Source organism: Dipodomys spectabilis, unplaced genomic scaffold (assembly GCF_019054845.1).
Source record: "Dipodomys spectabilis isolate Male_0828 unplaced genomic scaffold, ASM1905484v1 ptg000241l, whole genome shotgun sequence".
Taxonomy (NCBI): domain Eukaryota; kingdom Metazoa; phylum Chordata; class Mammalia; order Rodentia; family Heteromyidae; genus Dipodomys; species Dipodomys spectabilis.
This window is the reverse complement of record NW_024870918.1, coordinates 5855675-5881873: the sequence shown is the minus strand read 5'-3', so window position 1 is coordinate 5881873 and position 26199 is coordinate 5855675. Positions and strand designations below refer to the sequence as shown.

General features: G+C 43.1%; 1 protein-coding gene across 5 annotated transcripts in view; it reads left to right on the top strand.

Moving 5' to 3' along the window:
* Trpm3 (transient receptor potential cation channel subfamily M member 3) overlaps nucleotides 1-26199 on the top strand; it is a 277889-nt gene that overhangs the window by 166685 nt on the left and 85005 nt on the right. For 4 of the 5 annotated variants that reach the window (XM_042699328.1, XM_042699330.1, XM_042699327.1 and 1 more), the window contains exons 11-13: nucleotides 11432-11532; nucleotides 12870-13004; nucleotides 17140-17190. In XM_042699328.1, the coding sequence (XP_042555262.1) occupies nucleotides 11432-11532; nucleotides 12870-13004; nucleotides 17140-17190 (287 nt within the window). The remainder of the gene's footprint in view (nucleotides 1-11431; nucleotides 11533-12869; nucleotides 13005-17139; nucleotides 17191-26199) is intronic. The other variant, XM_042699329.1, reaches the window with a different exon arrangement.

The following is a 26199-nucleotide window of genomic DNA, read 5'->3' as shown; positions in this document are numbered from 1 at the left end:
CCTTTCTCCATTTGTCTACCACCCCTTAAGCCACATCTCTTTCAGGAAAGACATGTGTTAGCTTTCTAGTATTAATTTTGTTCGAGTGTCTGTTAATTGTTTAAGGAGTTTATGCCGTTGATATCCACCCCTGCATATTTCATACTTTACAGTCATCTGGCCCTGTATGTGTTTTTATATATGTCCCTATTTTAGTTCTAACATCTACATATGAAAGGAACCATGCAGTTTTTGTCTCTCTGAGCTTGACTTACTTCACTCAAAATGATTTTTTCCACATTCATCCATTTCCCTGCAAATGACATCACATTATTCTTCCTGACAGATGAACCAAAAAAAACATCCATTGTATTTCTTCCACATTTTCTTGATCCATTCATCTGTTGAAGGTCATCTGAGCTATTTCCATAACTTGGCTAGTATAAATAGTGCAATCACTATTTAGACTCCAAACACAGCATCTGTATCAAAATTCAAGCTCTTGTACATATACCTTGTATATCTTAATGCTTACCAGCTTCAGCTTGAAGGTGTCTGAAGAGTAAACAAACAAACTCACTAGAAGACAGCATTTGATGGACAGCACAACCTCTGTCAGAGAACCACTCCCCATAACCACTGACAATTCTAACACGTATAGCTCTGAAGAATTTAGAACCTGCCCTTAATTCTGAGATTCACTGAATAGTAAGCATCATTACATGAAAATTCACTGACAATTAATTCATAATGACCGTGGTGGAAACTCTATTAGCTGACGAATAACTGTTCTATATCCAGGAGTGGTACGCCTGGGAATGGTATTGTTCACCCGCTAAATATGTTCAGTTATTACTAACCTGGTAACATTTATTGTTAAGAATGTTCAAGACAAGCCAGGCACCAGTGGCTCATGCCTGTAATCCTAGCTACTCAAGAAACTAAAATCAGAGGATTGTAGTTGGAAGCAAGCTTGGGCAGGAATGTCCATTAAGTACCAAAAAAGGCTGAAAGTGGAGCTGTAGCCTTAAGCAAAAAATGTTCAAGGACAGTGTTCAGGCAGTGAGTTCTAGCCACAGGATTGGTTTTTAAGGAAAAGGAAGGAAGGAGGGAAGGAGGGAAGGAAGGAAGGAAGGAAGGAAGGAAGGAAGGAAGGAAGGAAGGAAGGAAGGAAGGAAGGAAGGAAGGAAGGAAGGAAGGAAGGAAAGAAGGAAGGAAGGAAGGAAGGAAGGAAGGAAGGAAGGAAGGAAGGAAGGAAGAGGGAGAAAGAGAAGAAGAGAGAAAAGAAAGAAGAAAGGAAGGAAAGAAGGAAGGAAGGAAGGAAGGAAGGAAGGAAGGAAGGAAGGAAGGAAGGAAGGAAGGGAGGGAGGGAGGGAGGGAGGGAGGGAGGGAGGGAAGGAGGGAAGAGGGAGGGAGGGAGGGAGGGAGAAAGGAAAGAAAGAAAGAAAAGAAAAGAAAGAATATAAGAATAAAGCCGGAAGTGGTGCTGTGGCTCAAGTGGTAGAGCGCTAGCCTTGAGCTGAAGAGCTGAGGGACAGTGCCCAGGCCCAGAGTTCAGGCCCCACGACGGGACCCCCCAATAAAAAGAATATAAGAATAAGAAACAAAATATTTACATTATTCTTTAACAAACATCTTTTCTAATTGATAACTGAATCTGAAAGTCTTTTCAGACAGATAGTATTGATTTTATATATGACTTTTTGAATCAAAGTCCTGGGAGGTTAAGTAACTTCCCCAGGCCCACACAGATAACATGTAAGTTTAGTGCTCTCTGTCTTTGACCCCAAGAAGTTGTTACAGCCCATATGTACAATTGCTGCTCCCCTGCCCTCCCAGACCACCACCACCAGGCATGGATGGGAATTGAGCCAGACAGCTTCCACCTGGCTGGAAGGTACTTCACATTTCCCCAGAGGCCAGGATATGCATCCTGGATCTCAGAACTACAGATGGCAGTCTCCGTTCCTAGAGCACTACTATGTACAAGGCATTATGTTATGTGCTGCGTTCAACATAGATGTCTAAGACAGTCTTAAACTATTCTAGAATACAGATCAGAAAGGGTGAACGAAATACTGCAAAGTCTTGAAGGAAAGGGACTCTTGGACTCAGGGGAAATGATTGTGGAAGTAATATTTGAAATGCCTTGCTGTGGTTCACAATGCCTTTACAATCTAAGCTTATTGCAACTAAGAAATAGCCCGGAGAATAACTAAATGAGTAATATGCTAATTGTTTTCCCTGAGCAATTTGAAATTGAGGATCCACATTTCAAAAATGTGATTAAGCCAGGTACCAGTGGCTCATGCCTCTAATCCTAGCTAGCTGCTCAGGAAACTGAAATCTAAGGACCTTGGTTCGAAGCCAGCCTGCACAAGAAAGTCCCTGACATTCTAATCTCCAACTAACCACAGAAAAGCCCGAAGCAGAGCTATGGCTCAAGCAGTAGAGCACTAGCCTTGACCAAAAGGAGCTCAGGAACAGTTGTCAAAGCCCAGTCCTGGAGTTCAACCTCCAGGACAGGCAAAAACACACACACAAACACACACACACACACACACACACACACACACACGCAGATTAATACTAAAAATCAGAAATTTCAAATAAAAATGTATAACAAAGTCCACACAGGCATACATCATGTTTTCCGACCACTACCTTCCAAAGTATTTCCAAACTATTGTGTTTGGCATCCATCATATTTTATATGCATATATACAAATTCCTAATTAAGAAAAGAATGATAAAGGATGATGCTTTTGTAAATGTCATCTATATTACTAGTTAGAAAGTCATTGTTTTTATACCTGATTGTCTAAAATGGAGAACCATATTTATGATCATCAAGGAGGAATGAAATTGAGATGAAATGATGGGAATGAGTGGGTAAATTTGAAATAAATTGGTAGGAATCAATTTATAAGCAGTATTTGCTATTCCAAAGGAAATGAATGCTGAATCCATTTGAGCCGTTTCAGAATCTGTGAGAGTACAAGAACTCTACCCAAAAGAGAAACTCACTAATAGAAACTAAATGATTAAGGATTGGTAGATGGTAGATAGATAGATAGATAGATAGATAGATAGATAGATAGATAGATAGATAGATAGATAGAGTATATATTATTTTTTCTCTCTCTTGAGTATAGAGAATTCCATTTAGCTCCATTTCCCCAGGGCCTAAAATAGAAGCCGTCAGAGACTTGGAATTCAGTCAACATTTATGAATAAATAAGGCCAACTAGGAATCCATGTCTCTTCCCTAAAATCATCATCTATTTCCTGTCCCAACTCCAGAAGCAACAAAATGAAAATGCCAAGAATTTTAGCTATGAAACCAGGTATGATGGCGCATGACTATAATCTCATTCCTTGGGAGACTGAGGCTGGAAAATTTTGAGTTTTAAGGCCAGTCTGTTATATCAAAAAAAAAACATTAAGAAGAAAGAAAGGAAGGTATGCAGGCAGGAAGGGAGGGAGGGAATGAAAGAGAGATAGAGGAAGAGAGAAGATGAATGCTCCACACTCTTTGGGTTTGAATTTCATCCTGACATTTCCTGGCTGCTTCAACGTGGGCACTTTTTGGTGCCACAGTTTCCTCATCCGCAAAATGGGTATAATATAATAGCACCTTCGACGTTGTTGTGAGACTTCAGTAAATGAAAACTTAGAAATGGTGCCAGGTACAAGCTGGGCATGAAAGAAATATTTTTATTATTGTCTTTCTTAATTACTAAAAATAAACCAAGAAAGACAAGCTCATCTTCCTGCAAATGGTTTCTCTCATTCAGCCATCTGTCTTATCTGTTTCTTATAAGCCAAACAGCAATTTCTTCAGCTGAAGTTAATTCGGTTTTTCCTGATTCCTTTCAAATTTCTCATAGGATTCACCTGAAGTCATTTTTTAACGAAAAGGCGAGAGTTGAGTTATCATTCAGGGCAAGATAACAGAGTAAAGAATAAATTATCCACAGAACTCATCCACCTTTCTGAGTGTGTTTCCAGTCATTAATTTGGGTTTTCTCTGTGTAGCAGCCACCTTCCTAAGGAAAGCCCCTGGGAATAGTGTAGCAGCCACCTTCCTAAGGAAAGCCCCTGGGAATAGGCAGCATCGCTACTCTGGGTAAAAGAAGGTGTATCCTAGCAACCCAAGTCATGTAACCATGCCTTTCAGCTAGGCCCCTCCCAGCTGAGTGATCTTCATGTAGGTATGGTGTCTGAGGTCTTTTTGCTTTCTTTCTTTTTGTTATTTGTGGGGCTTGAACTTGGGGCCTGGGCACTGTCTCTGTGCTCTTTTACTCAAGGCTAGCACTCTACCACTTTGAGTCACAGCACCACTTCCAGTTTTTTTAAGTAGTTCATTGGAGATAAGAACCTCACAGGGACTTTTATGCCCTGGCTGGCTTTGAATCGTGGTGCTCAGATCGCAGCCTCCTGAGTAGCTAGGATAACACGTGTGAGCCACCAGAGCCCAGAGAGCTCAGTTTAGATCCTGCTTCTTCAGTTAACCCACACTGTTCTGAGTTTGTGTTGTGACTCATAAAGTGGGGTGAGGGGCAAAGGTGCTCATAATACAACGAGATCATACTTGGAAAATGCCCAGCACCTAATTGGCCCTCACAATATGGCGGTAAATATGTTTTCTTTCACCTTTCCTTAAGGGTGAGAAATATTGAATATGATTCCTCAGTGGTATTCATCTCCTTCATCAATCCCTTTTATTGCTGTTCTTCACATTCTGCCAACCTTATAAAACCACATCTAAATGACTAACCTCAACATTTACCTCCAACCCCGCTCCCTCTCTGTCCTCCTTTCCTAATTGCCTTCTGAAAATACTTTCGGGGGGAGGGTACACAAGACACCTCAAAAATCAATCAAATTCATTTTCTCAAAAAATGAAATAAAAACAAGTTGTAGTTCCTCCAAAAGCCAGTTCCTCCCTGATTTCCTCAGCTCTGCTAAGAAAGTCCCCATCCTTCGGGTTATCCAGAACCAAAACCTCCATCAAATCCTCCCTCCCTGTATCCAAAGGAACTTATTAATTCTGAGCAGCTCTTTCTTCCGCCACAGAATCTACCATATCTGTCTTTTCTTGACGGGTCCGGTACCATTGGACTTTGGGGACTTTTTATTTGATGGATTGCAGCGGTCTCGTAAGGGATCTTCTCGCTTCGCCCTGGGCACTTCCCTATCAAGCCTCCATATTTCAATTACAGGAATATTACCCATGCAAAGTGACTGACCAAGACATTCTCCTACCTACACAACTCTCCACGCTTTCCAGTATAGACAGGACAATTCATTTTCCTCTTCTTTTATTGGAAAGCTTCAGAAGCTAACAAAGAAAGGTATCGGGAGAGCAAACAACAAACTCCCTTTTTTGGGGGGGTGCAAGTAGGAAATGATGTGGGGCGAGATTTCTACAGGGGCTCTGTGGGAGGAAGAGGCAAAGGCTAAAGAAAGACACTCAGCCATGGCAGCCCTCCAAAGCACCAATACAAATCACCACTCCTGAGTACCAAGAATGTCCTGAAATGCACCGTTCTCTCCTTTCACCAGAACAGCATGTGCCAGAACAAGGGCCAACTGGAAAGTAGCAGGAGGTCCCTCTAGACCCTACCTTGGGGCATAGAAAGAGAGGAGGTAGGTTGGGAACAGGATTATGCAGATCCGTTAGGCTTACAGGAGGGAGTTTCATTTTGTCTTAGCTTAGAAGAAAGATGTCCAGTTGTGAATAATCACTAGCTTAGAATGCCACCCTGGGCCTATTATAACCCAACTCATTAAATGATAAATAATAAAAAAAAAGGATTATCATAGACTGCATACAGAGGCTTTAAGGAACATAACAAAAGAGTAAAATAGAGTGTATTAAACCGAAGAAAAATACTCTTTGCTCCACCATTTCTGAGGAACAGAGGACATGGCAGGTGGAGTTTATTTGTGGAGGACGGCATCTAAGACCCCCAGTGGATACCTGAAATCCCACACTTACTTCTGCAAAACCTTATTCATGCCAGGCACTGGTGGCTCACGCCTGTAATTCTAACTACTCAGGAGGCTGAGATCTGAATATAGGGGTTTAGAGCTAGCCAGGGCTGAAAAGTCTCCATGAGACTCTGACTGACCTCCAATTAACCACTAAAAATCCAGCAGTGGCGCTGCGGCTCAAAGTGGTAGAGCACTAGCCTTGAGTGAAGGAGCTCAGGGACATCTCCCAGGCCCTGAGTTCAAGTCCCAAGAGACACCTTATTCATGTTCTCTGAGATGATTCCTGATCTACTACATTAAGACAAAAATAACAAAACCATATTTTCTGTCTGATATTTACCTGTGTTTATTCTTATGTTAGAGCCTGCACATTTGGTCTTTCTGTTTCCTGGGCTATTCCCCGCCCCCCCCCCCCAACTCCCACCCCTCACCCCCGCCAAGTATTCATGTTAGGAGTTTTTGTTGTTTGGGGTTTTTTCTTCACTGGTCCTTGAACTCAGGGTTGGGTGCTGTCTCTGAGCTTCTTTTGCTCAAGGCTAGTGCTCTACCACTTGTGCAACCTCACACATCAGGCTTTTTTGGAGATAAGAGTGTCACTGACTTTCCTGCCCAGGCTGGCTTCAAACTGTGATCCTCAGATCTAAGTCTCCTGAGTAGCTGGGATTACAAGTGTGAGCCACTGGCACTTCATGTAAGTTTTAACTCTGTTTTAGTTCTCTGTTCAAATTTTCCTATCAGGCAGATACTAACCTTGTTGATATCATCACTATCCTGATACCGGTACTTAGAAGTACCTTCTTCCCCAAAGGTGCTAAGTTCTCATATCCATCCTAGATGAGAGACCAACTTAAGAAGCAAGATCCACATTGAATCCAGATCCCTTTAAAAACCTCAGAGTTTTCAACTGTCTGTCTCCCTATGCGGGTCAACCGCATACTCCAAAGCTTTGAGTCAACCCTATACTCAAGAACATTGAGTCTGTCCGAAGACTCCGTTTTCAGCCCTTGTTTTAGGGGGCAGCCTGGCCAGTGGGTTGATGCTAATATCATCATGAGAATATACAAGACAGGGTGGGCTTGCGGTGCTGCTTCATTGCTTTCTTTTTAATAGGCACAGCTCCCACATGCCCGGGAGAACCACTACACGTTCGTGGAAGCTCATGACCTGAAAGTGCATGGTTCGTTGGTTTATTTGTTGGTTTTCTGAGCTCTGACCCACCGTAAATTGAATGTAAGCTATGTGAAGAGGTTGCCAACTACTATCTGGTTTAAAATCAGACACATACTGCCCAAGCAGTTTATAGGTAGCTCTTCCCCTCTCTCTTTCTACCTAGCTATACTACATACATGCATATATACAGGTATGTACATATATAATGCATACATAATATGTATGTGTATGTGTATACATATGTGTATATGTATACCTGTTGAGCAGGAACATGAAGTATTGCATGCCTTAATGTATTAAATTAGAGAAGGGGAGTTCTCTCTCTCTCTCTAGGCTATAAGCTTCCAAGGAAAAGGACTCTGTCTTACTTAGCTTGGTTCTCATGCCGATTGAATATGTATTAGATATGAAGGCATCAATACCTTTGAATACATAAGTAGATGAATGAATGAACAATTCAGTGCATGAGCAAATCAATGAGCAGACGTTATCTACACCAGAGATTTTTCATCTTGTCTTACCATTAGAATCATCTGGACATTTTTTAATTATTAAAAAAATCTTTATTAAACAGAAGGGCTGCAGTTAGATAAGTCAAGCAAAGAGTACATATCCTTTTGCACAATTTTTAAATACTGGATAGCTTTTAAACACTGCAATGCCAAGAGCTAATGAGTTCAGAATCTCTGAGGATCTATAGATCACAAGCACAAGTCTACTAAAGCTCTCTGGGAGAGAGGACAAGGTGACCCAATGCAAGGCTCCCCCAGGATCGAGACAGTTCTGTGGTAATACAGCCACTGTGCTATCCCAGACCTGAATAGTTAATGCTAAGCTCATCCAAAACGGTCACCTAGGACCAGTCTGGAGTGATGTATTTTCAATATTTGAAAAGCCATTGGCTTCATGTTTCTGCTTGACACTTACTAATTACATTCAAGCTTGTCGTTCACCTTGACCTCCATCACTGCTTCCCACACTGGTTCTCATTCAAATCTGTGCTGCTGGAATGGACTTGTGTAGAGAATGAGTTCGTGACATCCAAATGGCAGAGGGGGTGGATTAAACCATTGCATCGGCAACAAGCAGCAGACCTGCTGAAGAGCCAAAGCAGAGCTCTCATCACCAATCATGGGAGTGTAAATGAGTGTAGATGCTATGGAAAACGGTATGGAGGTCCCTCACAAAGCTAGAAATGAACCTACCGTTCGACCCAGCAATCTCACTCCTAGACATCAATCAAAAGGCCACGAAATGAGTATGTCAAAGAACCTGTTTGCTGCCACAGTAATCAAGATATAGGATTAGCCTAGGTATCCATCCATAGATAGAAGAATGCATGAAGAAAATGTGGTCTACACAATGCAATACTGTTGGGCAAATAAAATGAGTGAAATCATATCACCTTCACAAACATGGCGGGAACTGAAGACAGGCCCAAAAGGACAAATACTACATGTTCTTACTTCTGTATGGAAGCTACTCTGTGGATCTTGTGAACATATAGAGTAGTAGATACTTGGGAAAGATAAGGAGAAAGGAGGAGAGAAGGTGTGACCAATGGATACAAGGGTAGAGTTGGATAGGAGGAATGATCTCTAATGTTCACAGTAGGATAACTATGGTTGACAACAACCGTCTATTTCCAAACAGCTAATAGTGAGGATTTCAATGCTTTCCAACTCCCTTAAAATAGTACGTGTAAGGCAAAGGATCTGCAAGCTGCCCTGATCTGATTACACACTGTGAATATGTAAGTGTCACTGCCTCATCAACACACAAATCAATGTACAATGTATATGTGTCATTTAAATTGAAATAAGTTTTAAGAGGGAAAACTATCCAGGTGCCAGTGGCTCAGATCTGTAACCCTAGCTACTCGGCAGGCTGAGATCTGAGGATCACGGTTCAATCTGGGCAGGAAAGCCCATGAGACTCTTATCTCCAATTAACCCCTAAAATGCTAAAAGTAGAGCTGTGAGTCTAGCTAGCCTTCAGAACAAAAAAAAAAAAACTCTTAAGGACCATACCCAGGTCCTTTGTTCAAGCCCCAGGATCAGCACATTTTAAAAATTAAAAAAGACTAGGAAAACTAAGCAGGCAGTAAGGATAAAGCACCGGCTTTGCTAATAGAATCCCGATGAACCCTCGTGTATTTTCCTCTCTCCAAATTGAGAACGACACATGCTGACACATTCCTATTTATCGCTTGCTTATGCCAGTGACTCTGATAGGAGTGTGCAGTTTCCGTTGTTTTCTTGGGTGATAAGATAGTCTCCTTGATGGAAAATTCCTTAGGTAGACAAGTTTCTATTCATCATGGAAAAGCTGGTCAATTTGCTGCACGTCTGTGGTCTCTACTAAGCCTATGAATGAGTGTGTGGACAGAAAAATCCGGAACATTCTTCCACCCATGAGGGGAAGATGGCCGCACAGCTCCTCCGGGTCTTGACACTCAGAATGTCGTCCTAAGCCAGTGGTATCAGTGTCACCACGTGTCTGCTAGAAATGCAGAAACTCAACACTTTACTCTCACGCTCTAGAACTCTGGAGGAGGCTCCCGAGTTCCAATGCTACAAAATAAACGAACCAACTTTAAAAAGCAGACTAACCAGAGGTGTGCCCCAAGAATCTACGTTCTAGAAAGTTCTCTGGATGAGAGTTACACCTGCTCCTCTAAGCAAAATATTTGGCCTAAATTCTCACTGTCCTCATTACAGAATCCCCGGGTAGAGGGAAAGCCTGGCAGGCTAATTTAGCACAACCATTGGAAAAGAACCCCAACAATGTGACTTCATTGGTGCCGGGTGACCAGCCCGTTGGGAGGTGGTGACATGATCTCCACAGCTTGGGCGTTGTTAGTATGATTATCGGTTCAGCGGGCAGTAGCCCTGACCTCTTTATTGCTTAGGCCTCTACCGTGAGCTGCCCACACAAAGGTTAGCCTTTCATGCTTCACACATATCACAGGAAGCAGTGATGGGAGAAAGGGCTAGCACCCTGGCTCTGAATCTCACCTGCGACAGGATGAATGCTCATTCTGCGTCTCTCTCTCTCTCTCTTCATAGCGATTTCATCTTTCACTATTTACCCCAGCCTGGCCCCGGGTATCTTCGTCTGCCCCATGTGCATAGTAATCAGACTCAATGCCTGGAGTTATTTGGGAACCCATATATGAGAACATGTAGAAGTATCTAAGAGCCAAAACACTTCAGATGCTTCCAATAGGTGATAGTCGGGCAGCTGCCGGACGCCCCCTACTGGTGGGACATTCAGTTAGCATGAGTTGTAAAAGCCCGCTTACATACTATAGTCCACGTGTATGATCTCACCACCTCTCAGGCAAGCAGAAGAGGGTAATCCTTACACCAATGACAAAGAAGTGGCTCAGAGACCACTGTCTCTGTCCAATGTCACCTTCGTGCATGGAGGCTTGGTTGTCCCTGGTTCACTCTAGCCTTTTTACTGCCTCTGTTCACAGACACACAGAAGCTCACACTTATGGACAGACTCAAAGAACTCCCTGACATAATAGAAATGTCTTACCTGATCACGGTTCAAGGCCAGCCTGGGAAAAAGTTAGCCATCTTTATCTCCAAAACCACCCAGTCCTAGTGGTCACTCACTTTTAATCTCAGGAACTAGGGAGGCAGAGAGGGGAGGATGATTTTCTGAGGCCAGCCCTGGACAAAAATGCGAGAGTCCATCCAAGAAACAAACCATGAGCAAAAAGATGGGGGAGGCAGCTTCCCGTGGTAGAGCTGATGGCAAGTGATCATGGGGCCCAAGGATGATCCTTAGTACCACAAAAGAAAAGGCCCTGCCCCAGTTGAAATCCAATGGCTTCCAAAAACAGGTGGCCACTGAACATTGACCTGCCACTAATGTGACTGACCAAGCAATTAACACTTTTTTCATTTAATTCATTTAAATTTAAATAGCCACCTGTGTGTGTGCGCGTGTGTGCATGTACACGCATACACAGCACTAGAGAAGAAACTGGAATTGTGTTTCAATGGTTTCTACCTTCAGATCAGAGTAGATCTAAGCTCCTGTGAGCTTTTCCCAACCAGGTGTGTTGTTTGGGTTTGGTTCGGTTGTTTAATTCCTTTTCCCCCGTGCTGGGGATGGAATCCAGTTTGTACACCTTGCTGCACAGTGTGGTTTTCAGGAAGAAGAGTCAATGGCAGTGAGATGGGGTGGAAATGGGGTGTCTTCGTGGTATGACTATTGATCATTGTTTTCTCTCTCTCTCATTCTTCCCTCCCACCTGTCTGTGCAGGAGCCAATGCCTCAGCCCCAGACCAACTGAGCTTAGCGTTAGCCTGGAACAGAGTGGACATCGCCCGCAGCCAAATCTTTATTTATGGGCAACAGTGGCCGGTAGAGTATATGTCATCACTCCTGAAAAGCCCAAAATTGCTTGGGCCAGGGTATTTGTGTAAGGAATCTTTGAGAGTAGCTCGGGAAACTACTTGACTGCCGTATTTTCAACTTAGGATAAAGAAAAAAGACAAAACAGCAGCCAAAAAAAAAAAAATTAATCCAGCATTGTCTCATATTTGGGGAAATGCTGCCCCCTGGTGGTATTCTAACTCCATATACCACCAACTAGTCACCCCTGTTCATTTCTTGAGTGACCATCCGAGGATGGCAAACTTCCCAGTGCCAAGGGTATCTTTCTTAAGCCTTCTAAAAACACACATAGAGTTGTGGTGGGTTAAAAATTAAGGAACGGGTGAGATTCGTTTGTTTCTGACTACCTCTGAGGAGGGCAAAGGGAAGATGTTGCTGTTTCCACAGGGTGGTGCCCAGGTTGGTACGTAGCTGGGTCACACTTTAGGATGCAGAATTAGCAGGCCTCCCCGTGCGGGTACCATCTGGTCCTCATGGCTGCACACAGATCCTCCCTATTTCCAAAGGACAACATGAGAGAAGCAGAGATTTATATAACTGTTCTTGGTTTGTTTCCCTCAACTGACACTACAAAAATAAACACTTGGGAGAGTGGCCATTGGATGGTCTACGCACACATCCCCAGGAGGCAACGCAGCAAGCCTGGAATTGAGCTCTGTGCCTGGCTGATATCACACCAGTCATGGGCAGTTCTTTCTTAACCCTTCTATCCCTGCCCCCATCCCAAGAGCTTGTCCTCTTCTATTGCCAGTAGATTGCTAGGGTGGAAATCCTCCTCAAGGAATCCAAGTCTTTGGGAACCTTTGGTGAAAGGAATTACATGAAAATGCTGGCCAGTGCAAACTGAGAGTAGTTTGCCTTTCTTTGCCTGTTTTTTTTTTTTCCCTCCAGACATCCACAGTCTATTCAGGTTGTTTCAACCAACATGGGATGCTCTGTTCTAGTCACCCAGGGGGTCTTATTAGAGCCTGAGACTGGGAAGTGCCCACTCCAGCACTTCACTGCCCACCCGTGCAGAAGTTTGGACAGAGTGTTGCAAGGGTGAAATCCTGGTAACCAGTGGCAACTTTTCAGGACCAAGAAGAGAGGGAGGCAGAGAAGAAACTGAACTTTGAAAGCCTGGACTGCTATTTCTAAAGACAGGAGAGGAGCTCCAAAACCAGAGCTTTTATGACCAGTCTCTCTAGCCTATCCTTAGCTGTGTGGAAATGATTTTATCCTGATGACTGGACACTTCTGAATGAGCCATTGGGGTGGATGCTAAGGAACCATACTTGTAGTCAACTCAGTGACTTGATTTGCAGGTGGGGTCCCTGGAGCAAGCCATGTTGGACGCCCTAGTTTTGGATAGAGTGGATTTTGTGAAATTACTCATAGAGAATGGAGTAAGCATGCACCGTTTTCTCACCATCTCCAGACTAGAGGAATTGTACAATACGGTAGGGCCAAGACAAGGCGCTTTTTGTGTTCCTCTTGTTTTGTTTTTGGTTTTTGGTTTCACCTTCTCCTGCTTCCCCATCTGCCTGTGATTCTCTTCCCCTCTCCCCCCCTCAGTGCATGGAGATCATTCTTCACAAGTACTCCCTTAGACCTATGTAAATAACCAAGTCACCAAACTCCCGCCTGTTTTAACTGCTCAGTTGTCAAGATCAAAAGCAACCCATTACCTGATCACCTAAGGAGATGATTCTCAGATTGTTTTTTACACAAAGCCAAAAACCTCTGAACAATCAGAACGTTTTTATTCTGCAAACCCAGAGGGTGAGGCATTTACAGAGAATGACCGATTCAACACCAATCCTCCAGGAAGCCATTTGAGTACCCTGTGCTACCCTTCCGCTATGCTCAGAACCATCAGGTTTATCCTTTTCCCAAGCTAATGAGATAAAACGTAAACTATGACTTGTTTAGAATTACCCCACGAGTTTTTGTTCTTTGTTTTCTTTACAGCTGATATCCACTAAGAACTCAAGTGTAAAGAGCTATATAGTTTGTGGCCATTTTACAGATGAGAAAACTGAGTTGTCTTAGTCTACTTGAGCTGCTACAACAGAGTGCCTGAGGCTGGGTAATTTATAAAGAACAGACAAAGATTCCTCATGGTTCTGAAGGCTGGAAGGTCCAGGTCAATGCACCAGCAGATCCGCTGTCTAGTGAGAGCCCAGGCCTCTATCCAAGATGGCGCCTCACTGTTGTGTCCTCTGAGTGGAACAAATGCTGGCAGAAGCGGCCCACGGGCAAATAGGAAGCCTCTTCTGTATTAGCCCTATTCCATTTGCAAGATGGAAGTCCCTGTGACCCAATCACATGGCAATGGCCGCACCATTCAACACCAGTATTAAGTTCAGTATTACTTTCACAGAGGCACAAAACTTCAAACCATAGTGGAGGCTGAGAGATGACTTCTCCAAGGTCTCAACACTCCTAGAGGGGGAGAAAAAGCCAGTACAGAATCTAAGCTTCTATCTGACCCAGCGCCTGTCTGTCCCATTAGGCAAAGCACAGTTAGGGACAGGGATGATTGCCCTGGGCTCCACCAATAGCAGGTGCTGAATGGCGCCCCCCAGCTGCCTTGCCTTTCCACTGCAGGGAGGTGTGAGCTGCAGGGCTTCTGGCTACTGCTTCCTCTGCCAGTTGGGCATGCTGAGACTTACAGTATGAAAGAACTAAGTCAGAGTTGAACAGCTTACCAAGCAGAGCATTCAGGGATCAGAGAGAGGTTCCACGGGCTGACAAGAAAAGAAAGAAGTGAGGATATTCTCAATGGAAAGAGGCCAGTAGATCTCAGCACAGCCATCAGGTGTGGTGGGTACTGGGATAGGACCTGAAGGATTATCGGGTAGTGAGTGCTCCCCGCCAAATAATGATGATCCTCCCATTCGTTGAGGGCTACAAACTATTCTGATATCTGTGTACGTGTTGGGTTGTTTACCTCACTAACCACCCTACCCAAGGAAGTGGTTGTATCTCCACATTAGATACGGTAAAACTGAGTCACAGCTTAAGTTCTGGTTCAGAGGAGGGGGGCAGCAGAATTTGCACAGCACCCTCTGTTGGCTGAACCTTCTGATGCGTGAGCGTGTCACGCGAATGGCAGGTGGTCAAGCTCCAAACTCACCTACCTGTGCACCAACGCATTAGCCGAAGGTTTTGCCATCCTAGTTGGAGATCTGCCTGTCAGCGTGTTAGACTTAGCGAATAAAAATACAGAACAGCCCAGCTGAACTTGAGTTTCATAGAAACAGCGAGGGATTGTTTAGTGTGAGTACAGCCCACCCCACTTCATCCACGGGGAGTTGGGTCCAGGAGTCTCTGCAGAGAGCAAAAACCTCGGATGTTCTTGCATAAAATGGCGTCGTACCCTACTCAGATCTACCTGTGCACTTTAATTCTCATGTCCTAGACGACTTCTAGTACCTAATGAAAGGTCATTTTGTATCAATGGTTGTTATACTGTATTTAGGGAATCAGGAGGAGAAAAAAAAAGCCTGTACATATTCAATAGAGTAACTTTGGGAAGGAGCTCTTTTAAATACAATTTTATGGTTATTATGAGAGTATTGTACAGAGGGTTACCTTTTCATCAGTCAGGTAATGATTACATGTCCTTTTTTTGTTTTTTGACAATGCCACACTCCTTCCTTTGCTTCCCTCTCCAGTTTTTTTTTTTCGGGGGGGGGGGGGGTTAAGACTGAATTCCACTATGCAGTCTGTGCTGGCCTTACCCTTTGATCCTCCTGCCTCAGCCTCCCAAGTGCTGGGATAATTGGCATGCCAGCACCATACCCAGCCTACAACTTTTCCCTACATATTTCCAGTTCACAGTTGGTGCCATCTGCAGACATCTCGTATGAAGATAGGGGACCAAACATAGATTCCAAATGTTACGTGAAACGTATTTATGTTAAATCTATTCATTGTTTATCTGAAATGCAGGTCTCCTGCTTTTACTTTAGAAAGACAACCCAACAGCAACTGATTTTACTTTATTCTCACTTCAAGCACACGTGTGTGCACGTGCACACACACACACACACACACACACACACGCGCGCACACATCCTTTTTACAACTCCCTCTTTTCCCCCAAACAGACCGTTGCTTTGACTTTGAGACAAGTTTCAGCAAACTATTATCCAAAGTCCAAGTCCTGTTTGCTTCCTGCTTCTGTATAGCCTATGAGATAAGAAGGGCTTTTTAAATTTTTAACATCTTTACTGGTTGAAACAATTTTAAAAATGAAGGTATTCTATGAAATTCTAAAATTCTATGATAATCCCAGCACTTGGGAGGCTAAGGTAGGAGAATTGAAAGATCAAGTCTGACCTGGGTTACCGAGGGAGTTCCTATCTCAAAAGTGAGATAAATAGATAGATAGATAGATAGATAGATAGATAGATAGATAGATAGATAGATAGATAGATAGATAGATAGATAGATAGACAGATACATACATACATACATACATACATATATATATATATATATACATACATTCATGGATAGACAATAGATGGATTGATAGATAGATAAGTAATTCAGACAGACTGATTAAATTTGATGTTCTGTATCCATAAAGTCTTTTTGAAATAGTCAAGCTTTGTTAACATAAAATTGTCACTATTTCTTTACTTTTTTTGCCTTGAACTCAGGACCTGGGTGCTGTCCCTTAGCCTCTCTGTGCTCAAGGCTTGTGCTCTACCACTTGAGCAACAGCTCCACTTCTGGCTTTTTCTGAATTGTTTATTTAAGAGTCTCACAGGCTGGGAATGTGGCTCAGTGGTAGAGTGCTTGCCTAGCAGGCATGAAGCCCTGGGTTCAATTCCTCTGTACCACATAAACAGAAAAAGCCAGAAGTGGTGCTGTGGCTCAAGAGGTAGAGCACTAGCCTTAAGCAAAAGAAGCGCAGAGACAGTGCCCAGGCCCTGAGTTCAAGGTCCCGAACTGGCAGGAAAAAATTAAAACCATCTCACAGACTTTCCTGCCCAGGCTGGCTTCAAACCCTGATCCTCAGATCTCAGCTTCCTGAGTAGCTTGGATTACAGGCGTGAGCCACCAGGACCTAGCTGGCTATTTCATTTTTAACAGTACACCTGTTAAATAGATTTAGATTAAAGCTGTTTAGCCCACCGCGTCTAAAATAATTTACTGTCTGTCTTTTTAAAGAAGTTGGCTAACCCCTTTGTGAGATCATTTGTTATTCATTAGGAAAAAAAAACTAAGAAGCCTCAATGATAATGTGCCAAAACATTTTTTCCGATGGGTCAATTGTGTCCCCTCGGTTTTCCTGAATGCAAATTGAGCTGCTTCAGTGTCGGGCCCAGCTCTCCGCAGAGCTGAGAACCTCCCTACAATCTGCGAACCTAGAACCTCCAACACTGTCAGGAGGGAAAACCATCCCAAGTCTGTATTCGTTTAGAAAATGCAGGTACAACTGAGCAACTAGAACAAGGTCCATTGTGACAACCTACCCGTTCCCGCAACCAGCCAGACCTTTCCATCCAGATCCTTCCTCCCTTGCCAGTAAGAGCCTCTGACTAGCAAAACTGTTTGATTCTTCTTTATTGTTTTCAGAGACATGGGCCCTCAAATACATTGTACCACTTGGTCAGGGATGTCAAAAAGGTAAGAACCCTCTGGACCACAGGTCAGAGGCTCTGTCCTGAGGCTGCCTGTGATTAGACAGTATCTCTGCCTTGCATGAGCTGCTACACCCCTCATTGCTGAACAACGTGTGCACCTCTGTCTTGTAACTCTGCTACCTCTGCTTCTGACGTAGCTGGGGCTTTATCTTCAGCTGCCATGGTTTTAGCTGCTTTGGTTGGACATAATGCTTTGGAATAGTGGAGCACGAGGCTCCCCTCTCCTCTCCCTGTGCCATGTGGATTTATGCCATCCCTGGGTTCACCATACTGTTTGAGAGCTACTTTCCACCGTGTGCCCTAGACCATAAGAGAGGCACCTGCATTTGCTAGCTCCTGAGATGACATCACTTCCGGAATGGTACAAAGTATAGGAAGAAAACTCCACAAGTCCCAGAGAAGCAGAGACAAGAAAACAACGTGGCATTCCATTCTTCTAACCCTTTCGTTTTTATTCCCCAGAAGAGATTTTCACATGCATCATCGTTCTTTGGTTTTTAGAAAAGCTAAATTATGCACATGTGGTAGATGAGGAGGCTGAGGACTGTATTTGATGCTTAGTGGTGAGCTAGCATTAGAGCTCAGAATGCTTCATTAATGATAAAAAAAAAAAGTAGTAAAGTAGAAGCTGTGATTTACTGATAATCAGGTGCATAGCATTGATTAATGTAAGCTTCCTATGAGCCTTAACACATTCCATCTTTACAAAACATGTGTGTGTGTGTGTGTGTGTGTGTGTGTGTGTGTGTGTGTGTGTGTGTGTGTGTGTGTGTGTGACAGTCATGGGACTTGATCTTAGGATCTGGGCACTGTCCCTGAGCATTTCTCCTTAAGCCTAGCAGGCTAGCACTCTACACTTGAGCCACAGCTCCATGTCCAGCTATTTTTGGTGATTAAGGATAAGAGTCTCATGGACATTCTTATCTGGGCTGGCTTTGAACCATGATCCTCGGATCTGTCTCCTGAGTAGCTAGGCTTATAGGTGTGAGCGACCATCATCCAACTTAAAAAACTATATTTGAAGTAGAAGTTATTACTTGATTACCATTAATTACTATTCCCATTTAAACAATGAGTAGGAAGGTGATGAGTGAATGAATGAATGAATGAGTAAAAAGGTGATGTTTAATCCCAGCCAAGTGTTCTTTGGCCCCTTAGGCAGTCTGCTTTAGGGCAGCTTGGTTCCTGAACCCTTAGCTCTAAAAAACAAAATAGATAGGAACCCCCCCCCCCCAATACACACACATACATATATTACACCTACCACTACCAACACTTTATAGCAATTAGTCATCCAAGTCTACAGGACATATGTAAAGAAATCTGCAAAACAAGGTCCAAAATAAAGTATAATTCCTTCAACTCATTGGAAGTCATTGGCTCAAGGTCTTAAGAACCTGACACGCAACATTTTAATTATTTTTCCTTCAAAGGTCCTGTGGTTCTTTTTAATGTATCTCTTTTTGATTGCTAGATGGATCTTTCATAATCATGAGACAAGGTATAAAAACCCAAATCCAAAAACCAAAGTCTTCCCCTTTTTTTGGCTCTTTGCACACTTTCCTATGTGAATGAGAGAAGTGGAAAACATTTTTTCAAAGTAAGCAAGAAAAGCAAATGCTCTGCAAGCTATATATTCACCCCAAGGGCCACTTCCCCAAGCTCAGGCTTTCTTTGATCTGCCTCAGTCCAACCACAGCAGTGGGTCTGTCCTCAGCACACACATACCTTCATGCCTTACACCTCCATTTAATTGATCCTGCCCTCAGATTGCCTGGAAACTAAACCCAGAAAATGAAGGGTACACAACCCCCGTAAGTTCTTTGTCAAGCTACTTGCCGCTCGTGTTTTCTAAAATAATAAAATGAGCTTTCTAAAATAAACACCATGAGTCAGGCACCAGTGGCTGGCTCATGCCTGTAATCTTAGCCCCTCAGGAGTGGAGCTCTGAAGAGTGCTGTTCAAAGCCAGCCCTGGCAGACAAATCATAGAGACTCTTATCGCCAACTAACCATCAAAAAGCCAGAAGTGAAGCTGAGGCTCAAGTGCAAGAGTTAGCCTTGAGCACAAAAATCTCAGGGACAGTGTGGAGACCCTGAGTTCAAGCCCTAAGATGAATAATAATGATAATGATTAATAATAAACATGGTGCTATCACCTCACCTTAGATGTGTCGTTGTCTAGTTGATGGCGAGGCCTCGTGAGGAGACAATGCCTTCGGTCCTCAGCCCTGTCTATCCACCACCCCAAGCCCTCTATCAAGGTCTTTGTGACTTCCACCACCCACCCTCCCAGCTGTAAGGTCCGGCCTGCCTTTCAAGTGTTGGGTTTTTGTTGTTGTTGTTGTGTTTTTTGCAATTAGATTTTACTGAGTTTAAATGCTCAAAATCCCTCCCATTGGCTCCTCTTCCCCCATAGGATGCTGCTTTGCTGAAATCCCTGGAGCAGTCCCCCGCGTTGACTCCTCTCCCTTGTGTTATTAGAAGGCATGTACCATACCCTGTAGGCAGCTTCTTTTTCCTCTTTAAAAAGCTTCTTGGCTAAAAATATCCCTCCAAAAAAAAAAAAATACAGACCAACAAGAAAGAACAGGAGGATGAGAACTAGAGAGGAAAGAGCATTGGCTACCAGCAGACTTTTCTTCTTTTAAGTTTGACCCAAATATTGGAGCAAGAAGATAATTATATAAGCATTCATTGGCCTACTAGTTAAGTAACTAGAAAAATGATTGGAAAAAAATCACCCAACTGGCCCACCAAAAGTTGTTGGGTTCTTTTTTAATCCTTTTATAGCTGAGCAAAGAGATTGTCAATGAAATGAGGAGAAGCAACCTATTCCTCCCCCCACACACCCTTGGGAGAAGTAGAGGCAGGAAACGCCCATTCATTATTTCTGTGCAGAGAGTGAGCGTTGAGTTATAGGATGAAACAAAGGGATAGACATGGATGAACGGAGCAGAAAACAAGGCTCTTTGTTTTTGTGTTTCTTAAAGCAAATGAGCTGGGTGCCATTGGCTCACGCCTATAATCCTAGCTACTCAGGAGGCTGAGATCTAAGGATCATGGTTCAAAGCCAGCCCAGGCAGGAAAGTCCATGAGACTCTTATCTCCAATAAACCACCAGAAAACCGGAAGTGGTGCTGTGGCTCAAGTGGTAGAGCGTTAGCCTTGAGCTGAAGAGCTGAGGGACAGCGCCCAGGCCCAGAGTTCGAGCCCCACGATCGACAAAAAAAAGTGAATGAGAGCCAAGCACTGGTGGCACACTCACCTGTAATGCTACCTACTCCAGATGCTGAGATCTGAGGATCATGGTTCAAAGTCAACCTGGAAATAAAGTCCATGAGACTCTTACCTCCAATCAACTAGGACGTGGAGCTGTGGCTCGAGTATAGAGCACCAGCTTTGCAAGAAAAAGCCAAATGAGAGCCTGAAGCCTTGAGTTCAAGCCCTGTACTGGCACCAAAGGGGAAAAACGTGAATGAGAAAGAAACTAACACCAATGAGCAACTTTATTATGTAGTTCTAGAGGACTTCCACCCATTTAACCCACTAAGGAACCCAGAGGTTTTGCAAACTAGGTTTAAAAGGCTAAGCAAACCTTAAGAACTTTAAGCAATATTTGAACTTAGAGAAGACAACAAAACATAACATCCTGGCTTCTTTCCCATTCTAGGGGATATATATATATATATATATATATATATATATATATATATACATATATACATATATATATGTATATATATATATGTATATATATATATTCATACTTAGTCTGTGAAAAAGCTTATTTATAAGCTTAGTCTGTGAAAAACTTAATTTATAACCTGAACACTAAATGAGAAACACAGCTAGAAACGTATTTCTAGACCTTAAACATCATATTTAACCATATGTCTGTACAACTAATGTACATCACCCCTACAAATCCAGGGAACCCCTTTAGGAATGATCAGCTCATTGTCCATTAAACAACACACCATCTGCACATCCAACTATTGTGTAAACCAACAGCACTGAACTTGGAGAATCACTCAAGCCAACATCAAGATCCAAATTATTTATATCAAGAGAGCAGTCTAAGAGCCATGGAGTCAAGAATTGCCATTCAATAATCAGTCAGTAATTTGAGTAGATATGGCCCAATCCAGTTCCAAAAACTGCCCCATGCATAAATCCATTGATTGTTAGTGACGCTCTTGTACTAGACCGAATGGCCCAAGTCCTGTCTGCTTTTCTGTAGACTATAACCTGCCATTTGTAGTAGCTGTCTGCTCAATGTGTGCCTCTCTATGTTTTAAAGTAGTAGTTTCTCTTTCTTTTTTAAATCAAATGTTCTAATACTTTAGTTTGCCTCCACTATCTATCTCTCCCCCACCAACCAAGGGCGGTGTTGGAGTACTCTAGAGAGGTAGTAGTGAAATTATGATCATTTAAAGTGATCAAAACCCAAGCGGCATCTTGGAGAATGCAAGAGAAAAACAGAAATGATAGACGCAGAGACAGGAGGGGGAAGAGAGAGAGAGAGAGAGAGAGGAAGAGAGAGAGAGAGAGAGGAAGAGAGAGAAATAGCTAGCACTTCCGATAAAAAAAAAATTACATTTTGATAAACCCATCTGCTAAATGCATGCAATTTTGCAAAAAAAAAAAATCCTATTTTTAAAAGATTGATTACTGTGTTTTCGGCCTTGCTAATCTACCAGACATGGAAAAATGTTCTTTGTTCCTCCTGAGATTCCACCAAATTAAGGCCTATGGGTGATTGCTCATAACAAATGAATCCACCTTCCCTTATTATGGAGACTGTCCCCAGACGGTCTTTCCTCCCTTTCCCTGGGAAAACCTAAAATCTTGTAGTCATTTTCCATATTTCGCCAGTCAGGAGGGAACAACTTTATTTTAAAAACTTTTTTCACATTTTAAAGGGGGAAAAAAACCCACAAAGCCCCTAAACAGTTGAAATCTGACAGGGATATCCTGAGCAGTCCGTTCTAAAGAGCAGATGTGACATCTGAAGTTGACCAGTTCTTTGGTTAAGATATTTCTAAGCGTAGCATGAAGATGAAGCATAGCCTGGGAACAGGAGATCTCATGTTCAAGTTGCCACAGCACATCTTCCTGTAGACCTGAGCCTCTCGGTCAAAGTCTCTGAGTTATATGACCTGCCACATAGTGTTAAGTCATGTAAGGAGACATTGTCCAGTTTATAAGGGTTTATTAATTACCAAAGTGATGGATAAAGGGTGGGAAAGGGTACTAGGAATAGTGGAGAGAGGGTTGTTACTCAGTCTCAGTTTTGTGACATCCCATTAGAAGAAGCCCCAAGTTAAGGAAGACTCCTCCAGAAGTTCTAGACATTACCTGTTGGTGTGTGAGTTACCATTCAATGAACACGGCCCCATCCCGGATGATACCTTTCCAGTCTCTTGCCTCCCAGCCCCCCCCCCCCAGTTCCACTCACCAAACTCCAGCTAGAAGCTAAATCAACCCATAGAAACTCAAGACAGGAGATCTTGCCCAAATGACCAGGCCGCACAGAAATTAAAAGCAGCTCCCAGGAGCTGATCGTACAACTGCACTTTTCAACACAGATGAAGCCGTAGAAGTAACAAGACCCAAGCCACTTATTTTCAGAGCAAAAACTGAGGTACAGAAAAAGAGAGATCTATTCAGAATCAATGGAAGAGGCCACAGCCCAGCCCCTGTACTATTTGCGCTAGGGAGCTGTGTCTCTGTATACGTGTCCGTGATTTTCCTCTAGCTAGCAATGGCCATCCTAGGAGAAGCCATACAAATGCTTCCTCTGTGGCATCTCGGATCACAGAGAGTCAAAGACACCAGCTCATCTCTCCATCCTGAGCAGGTCCTGACATTCCTGTAGAATCTCCCCAGAACAGCCTTATCCCAATCCTACGTTGTACCCAATTCATTTTATAAAATCTATTTCTGCCCCCACCCCCCAAAAAAGCATCCACTCTTCCTGGTAAGAAATATGCTGATTTCCCTTAACATCTCTGGAAACAGATGGAATCACCTTGGAAGGCAGAGTTCAAACTGGTAAACTTTCCCTTCTCTGATACCATTTCAGAAAGAACATCTGGTTTTCTCCTTATCTTCTGGTCCTATCAAATCCTGGATTCACCTTAGATTGGTGAAACAGAGCAGGCTGTTCAATACTAGTGTGAACATCGCCCTCTTGTGGTCACGCACAATGTAAATTACCTTTTTTTTGACCTTGAAAGCCTTAAAGGGTCATTCAATTTTCTCTAGCTTCAGATCTGACCACCTATATCAATCATTCTGAAATATTCAACCTTTATAAGGAAAGAGTCCTTTAGCTCCCTTAAAAGTGTATATTACTATCAGACCTTGATGAATACAATCATTTGGTTAAAAAAAATGTTTTCTTTGCCCCTTAAATTTTTACTTGAATTTTACTACTACTACTATCACCTACTCAACCAACATAAATATTTCCATTCAGTATTAGTGCTTGGGAAATATCAGTATCTTGTACTTAGAATTCAAATGCAATGTCATGGCTAAGTTTCTCAAAACCAACTACCCGGCTAGCAAACTCACTATTCCCTAGGTTTTACATTTAGGAACACATTACAAGATCAGAAGCAGGCACAAGTTCATAGACTTACATCAATTGCTTTTTCATAGCATCACAATGAGTCATTTGGGGACATTTTTCATATCTGGCATTGGAGCATTAAAAACCATAGATGCCATGGGGCTCAGTCACCTCTTACTGGGAAGCGGCCCTGATTTACTGGATTATATGAAGGACAGACAAAAGCCCAGGCTGGTTCACCACAAGCCCACATTCTTTACCTTGCTCATCTCGCAATGCCAGGGAAAATAACAAAGCTGAGGTGGGTGAGTATTCTTTGAAGTCATCCTTGCTCGAGCCAAGTATGTATGAGATGACTAGCCCAGACATGACCCTTGCGCTAGACTTTTCTACTCTTGAATAGGGTAGCTGGGTCTGTAGGCACCCTGACATGACAGACTGCCCCCAAAGAGTGAAAAGAAGCAGTTTCTGGGGAAAGGCCTTCCAGCTCAGTTCGGTGTTTATAGAAAGGGCACTGACTGAAAAGTTAACTGTCTTAAACCTTTTCTGTCCCCTTTCAAATGCCTTTTGTCATAACTTTTTATAACCAAGTCAGGCAATGGGTCTTTGTCAATAGCCCGAGGACAGTTTCGCTTGCTGACTTGATCGGGTTGATGAAACCATCTCCAAACAAAAGAGATTCTGAAATTCTGAGAAAGTAGAGGAGTGAGGACAGAAGACATTTCTTGCAAAGAACAATTTGGCTAATGCCACCAACCTCCAGTGGGGCTTTGATGGACCAAAGTGGTAGATGGGAGACATTCTATGTCTCACGTGTGAGATCCACCACACGGTCCCATTTTTCCCAGCCTCACATTAGATCCCCAAGCCTGACTTCTGCCCCAGTATGGAAGCCTCAGACCCCAGTGGGAGGAAGTGAGAGCTAATTCATTCCAGGGGTAGTAATTAAGTCTACGGAGCAGTCATGGAACCTCACACATATGAGACAGGCCATCATGCAGCTACACAGCATCGCCACTGAGCTCCACTTACAGGAGTCTAATAAATGTTTCAAATCAAATTTCCAGTGAACCAGAACCAGGTATGACTAAGACACTGTGGCTAGTTCATTCTGTTCCTGAAAACATAATACCAACATGCCCCCAAACCCACACTGCTTTCCAGCCACTGCAATTAACTTCAATTTTACTGGATTACATTCTCCACAGAGAAACAGTCTACACATGCCTACCTTCTCCCAGGCTCTATCTGAGGCATGAGAAATGCAAGGATTTTGAAGAGGAGAATGCCCTAAAACTATAGATTCAATTATAGGATACATGGTTCACCTTGAGCCCCAAATGTTCTAATGAGCACAGTTATCCCTAGGAAGGCTGAATGAGGATGACTACCTTCAGCTCAGCCAAAGAATGAAATGAGTCTATTAGAGATGAGGGATTCCTGTTTCACACTCTGAATGACATCATGTGCAGTGTCATGCCACTGGATGCTTATTTAATAGAGAAGCATTTTACAGTCTTCAGTGAGTATCACAACCACCAAGAAATGCGCTTAAAGCCCAATGAACTAGGCAGAAAATGAGCCAGTCCTCCATACCCTTACCAAACTTCCCAGATTATCCTAATACCCCCTGAGTTGATTTAAAACAAAAAAGAAAGAAAGAAAGGACAAAAGAAACCCACAATAGATTAGGATCCTCTTCTGTGAAGTGGCAGAAATGGTACACGGCCACCTGTGTGGGTCATTCCACAAAAAAAAGGAAAGCAAGATCCTCCTGACTTTCTAGAATCTCCAGATGCAGTGACTAGCCAGGGCCGTGGCTGCCCATGTGTGTACAGAACGCTTTCCCAATGGAGAAGCTAATCCAGATGGTGACAGCTGGGTCACGTTGCTCCTTGCCATTGCTGCACTTCCGGAAGTGCCTCGACCTCTTGCAACACCAGCTCAATCCCAGAGCCAGAGCTAATGAGCAGAAACTGACCTGCTGTTTGCATCTGCACAGGGAAAGCCAGGAGAAGATAGACCATGCTCAAGGCCCTAGGTTTGATCCTTGATGCCTCAATAGATAGGTAGGTAGGTAGATAGATAGATAGATAGATAGATAGATAGATAGATAGATAACACACCATAACTCTAGGTCTGTTTGAAGGAAAAGGGAAAGTTCTTTTGCATCCTAGGAAAATACTCCATTGACCACAAGTCTTCTTCTATCCCTTCCTGCCTCCCTTTAAGCACAAGAGAGATTCATTATACAAGTCCATCATGACAGTATGATGGGGTTCTCTTTTCTGAAAAACATGCTGATTCCTGGGGTTGGGGATTAAAGAAGACCCAAGTGGGAAGTTTCTCAGCTCTGGTAATGGCACTGAACTTCAGGGAGGAGTCTTCCTTTAGTTAGTGGGAGAAAAGTGAA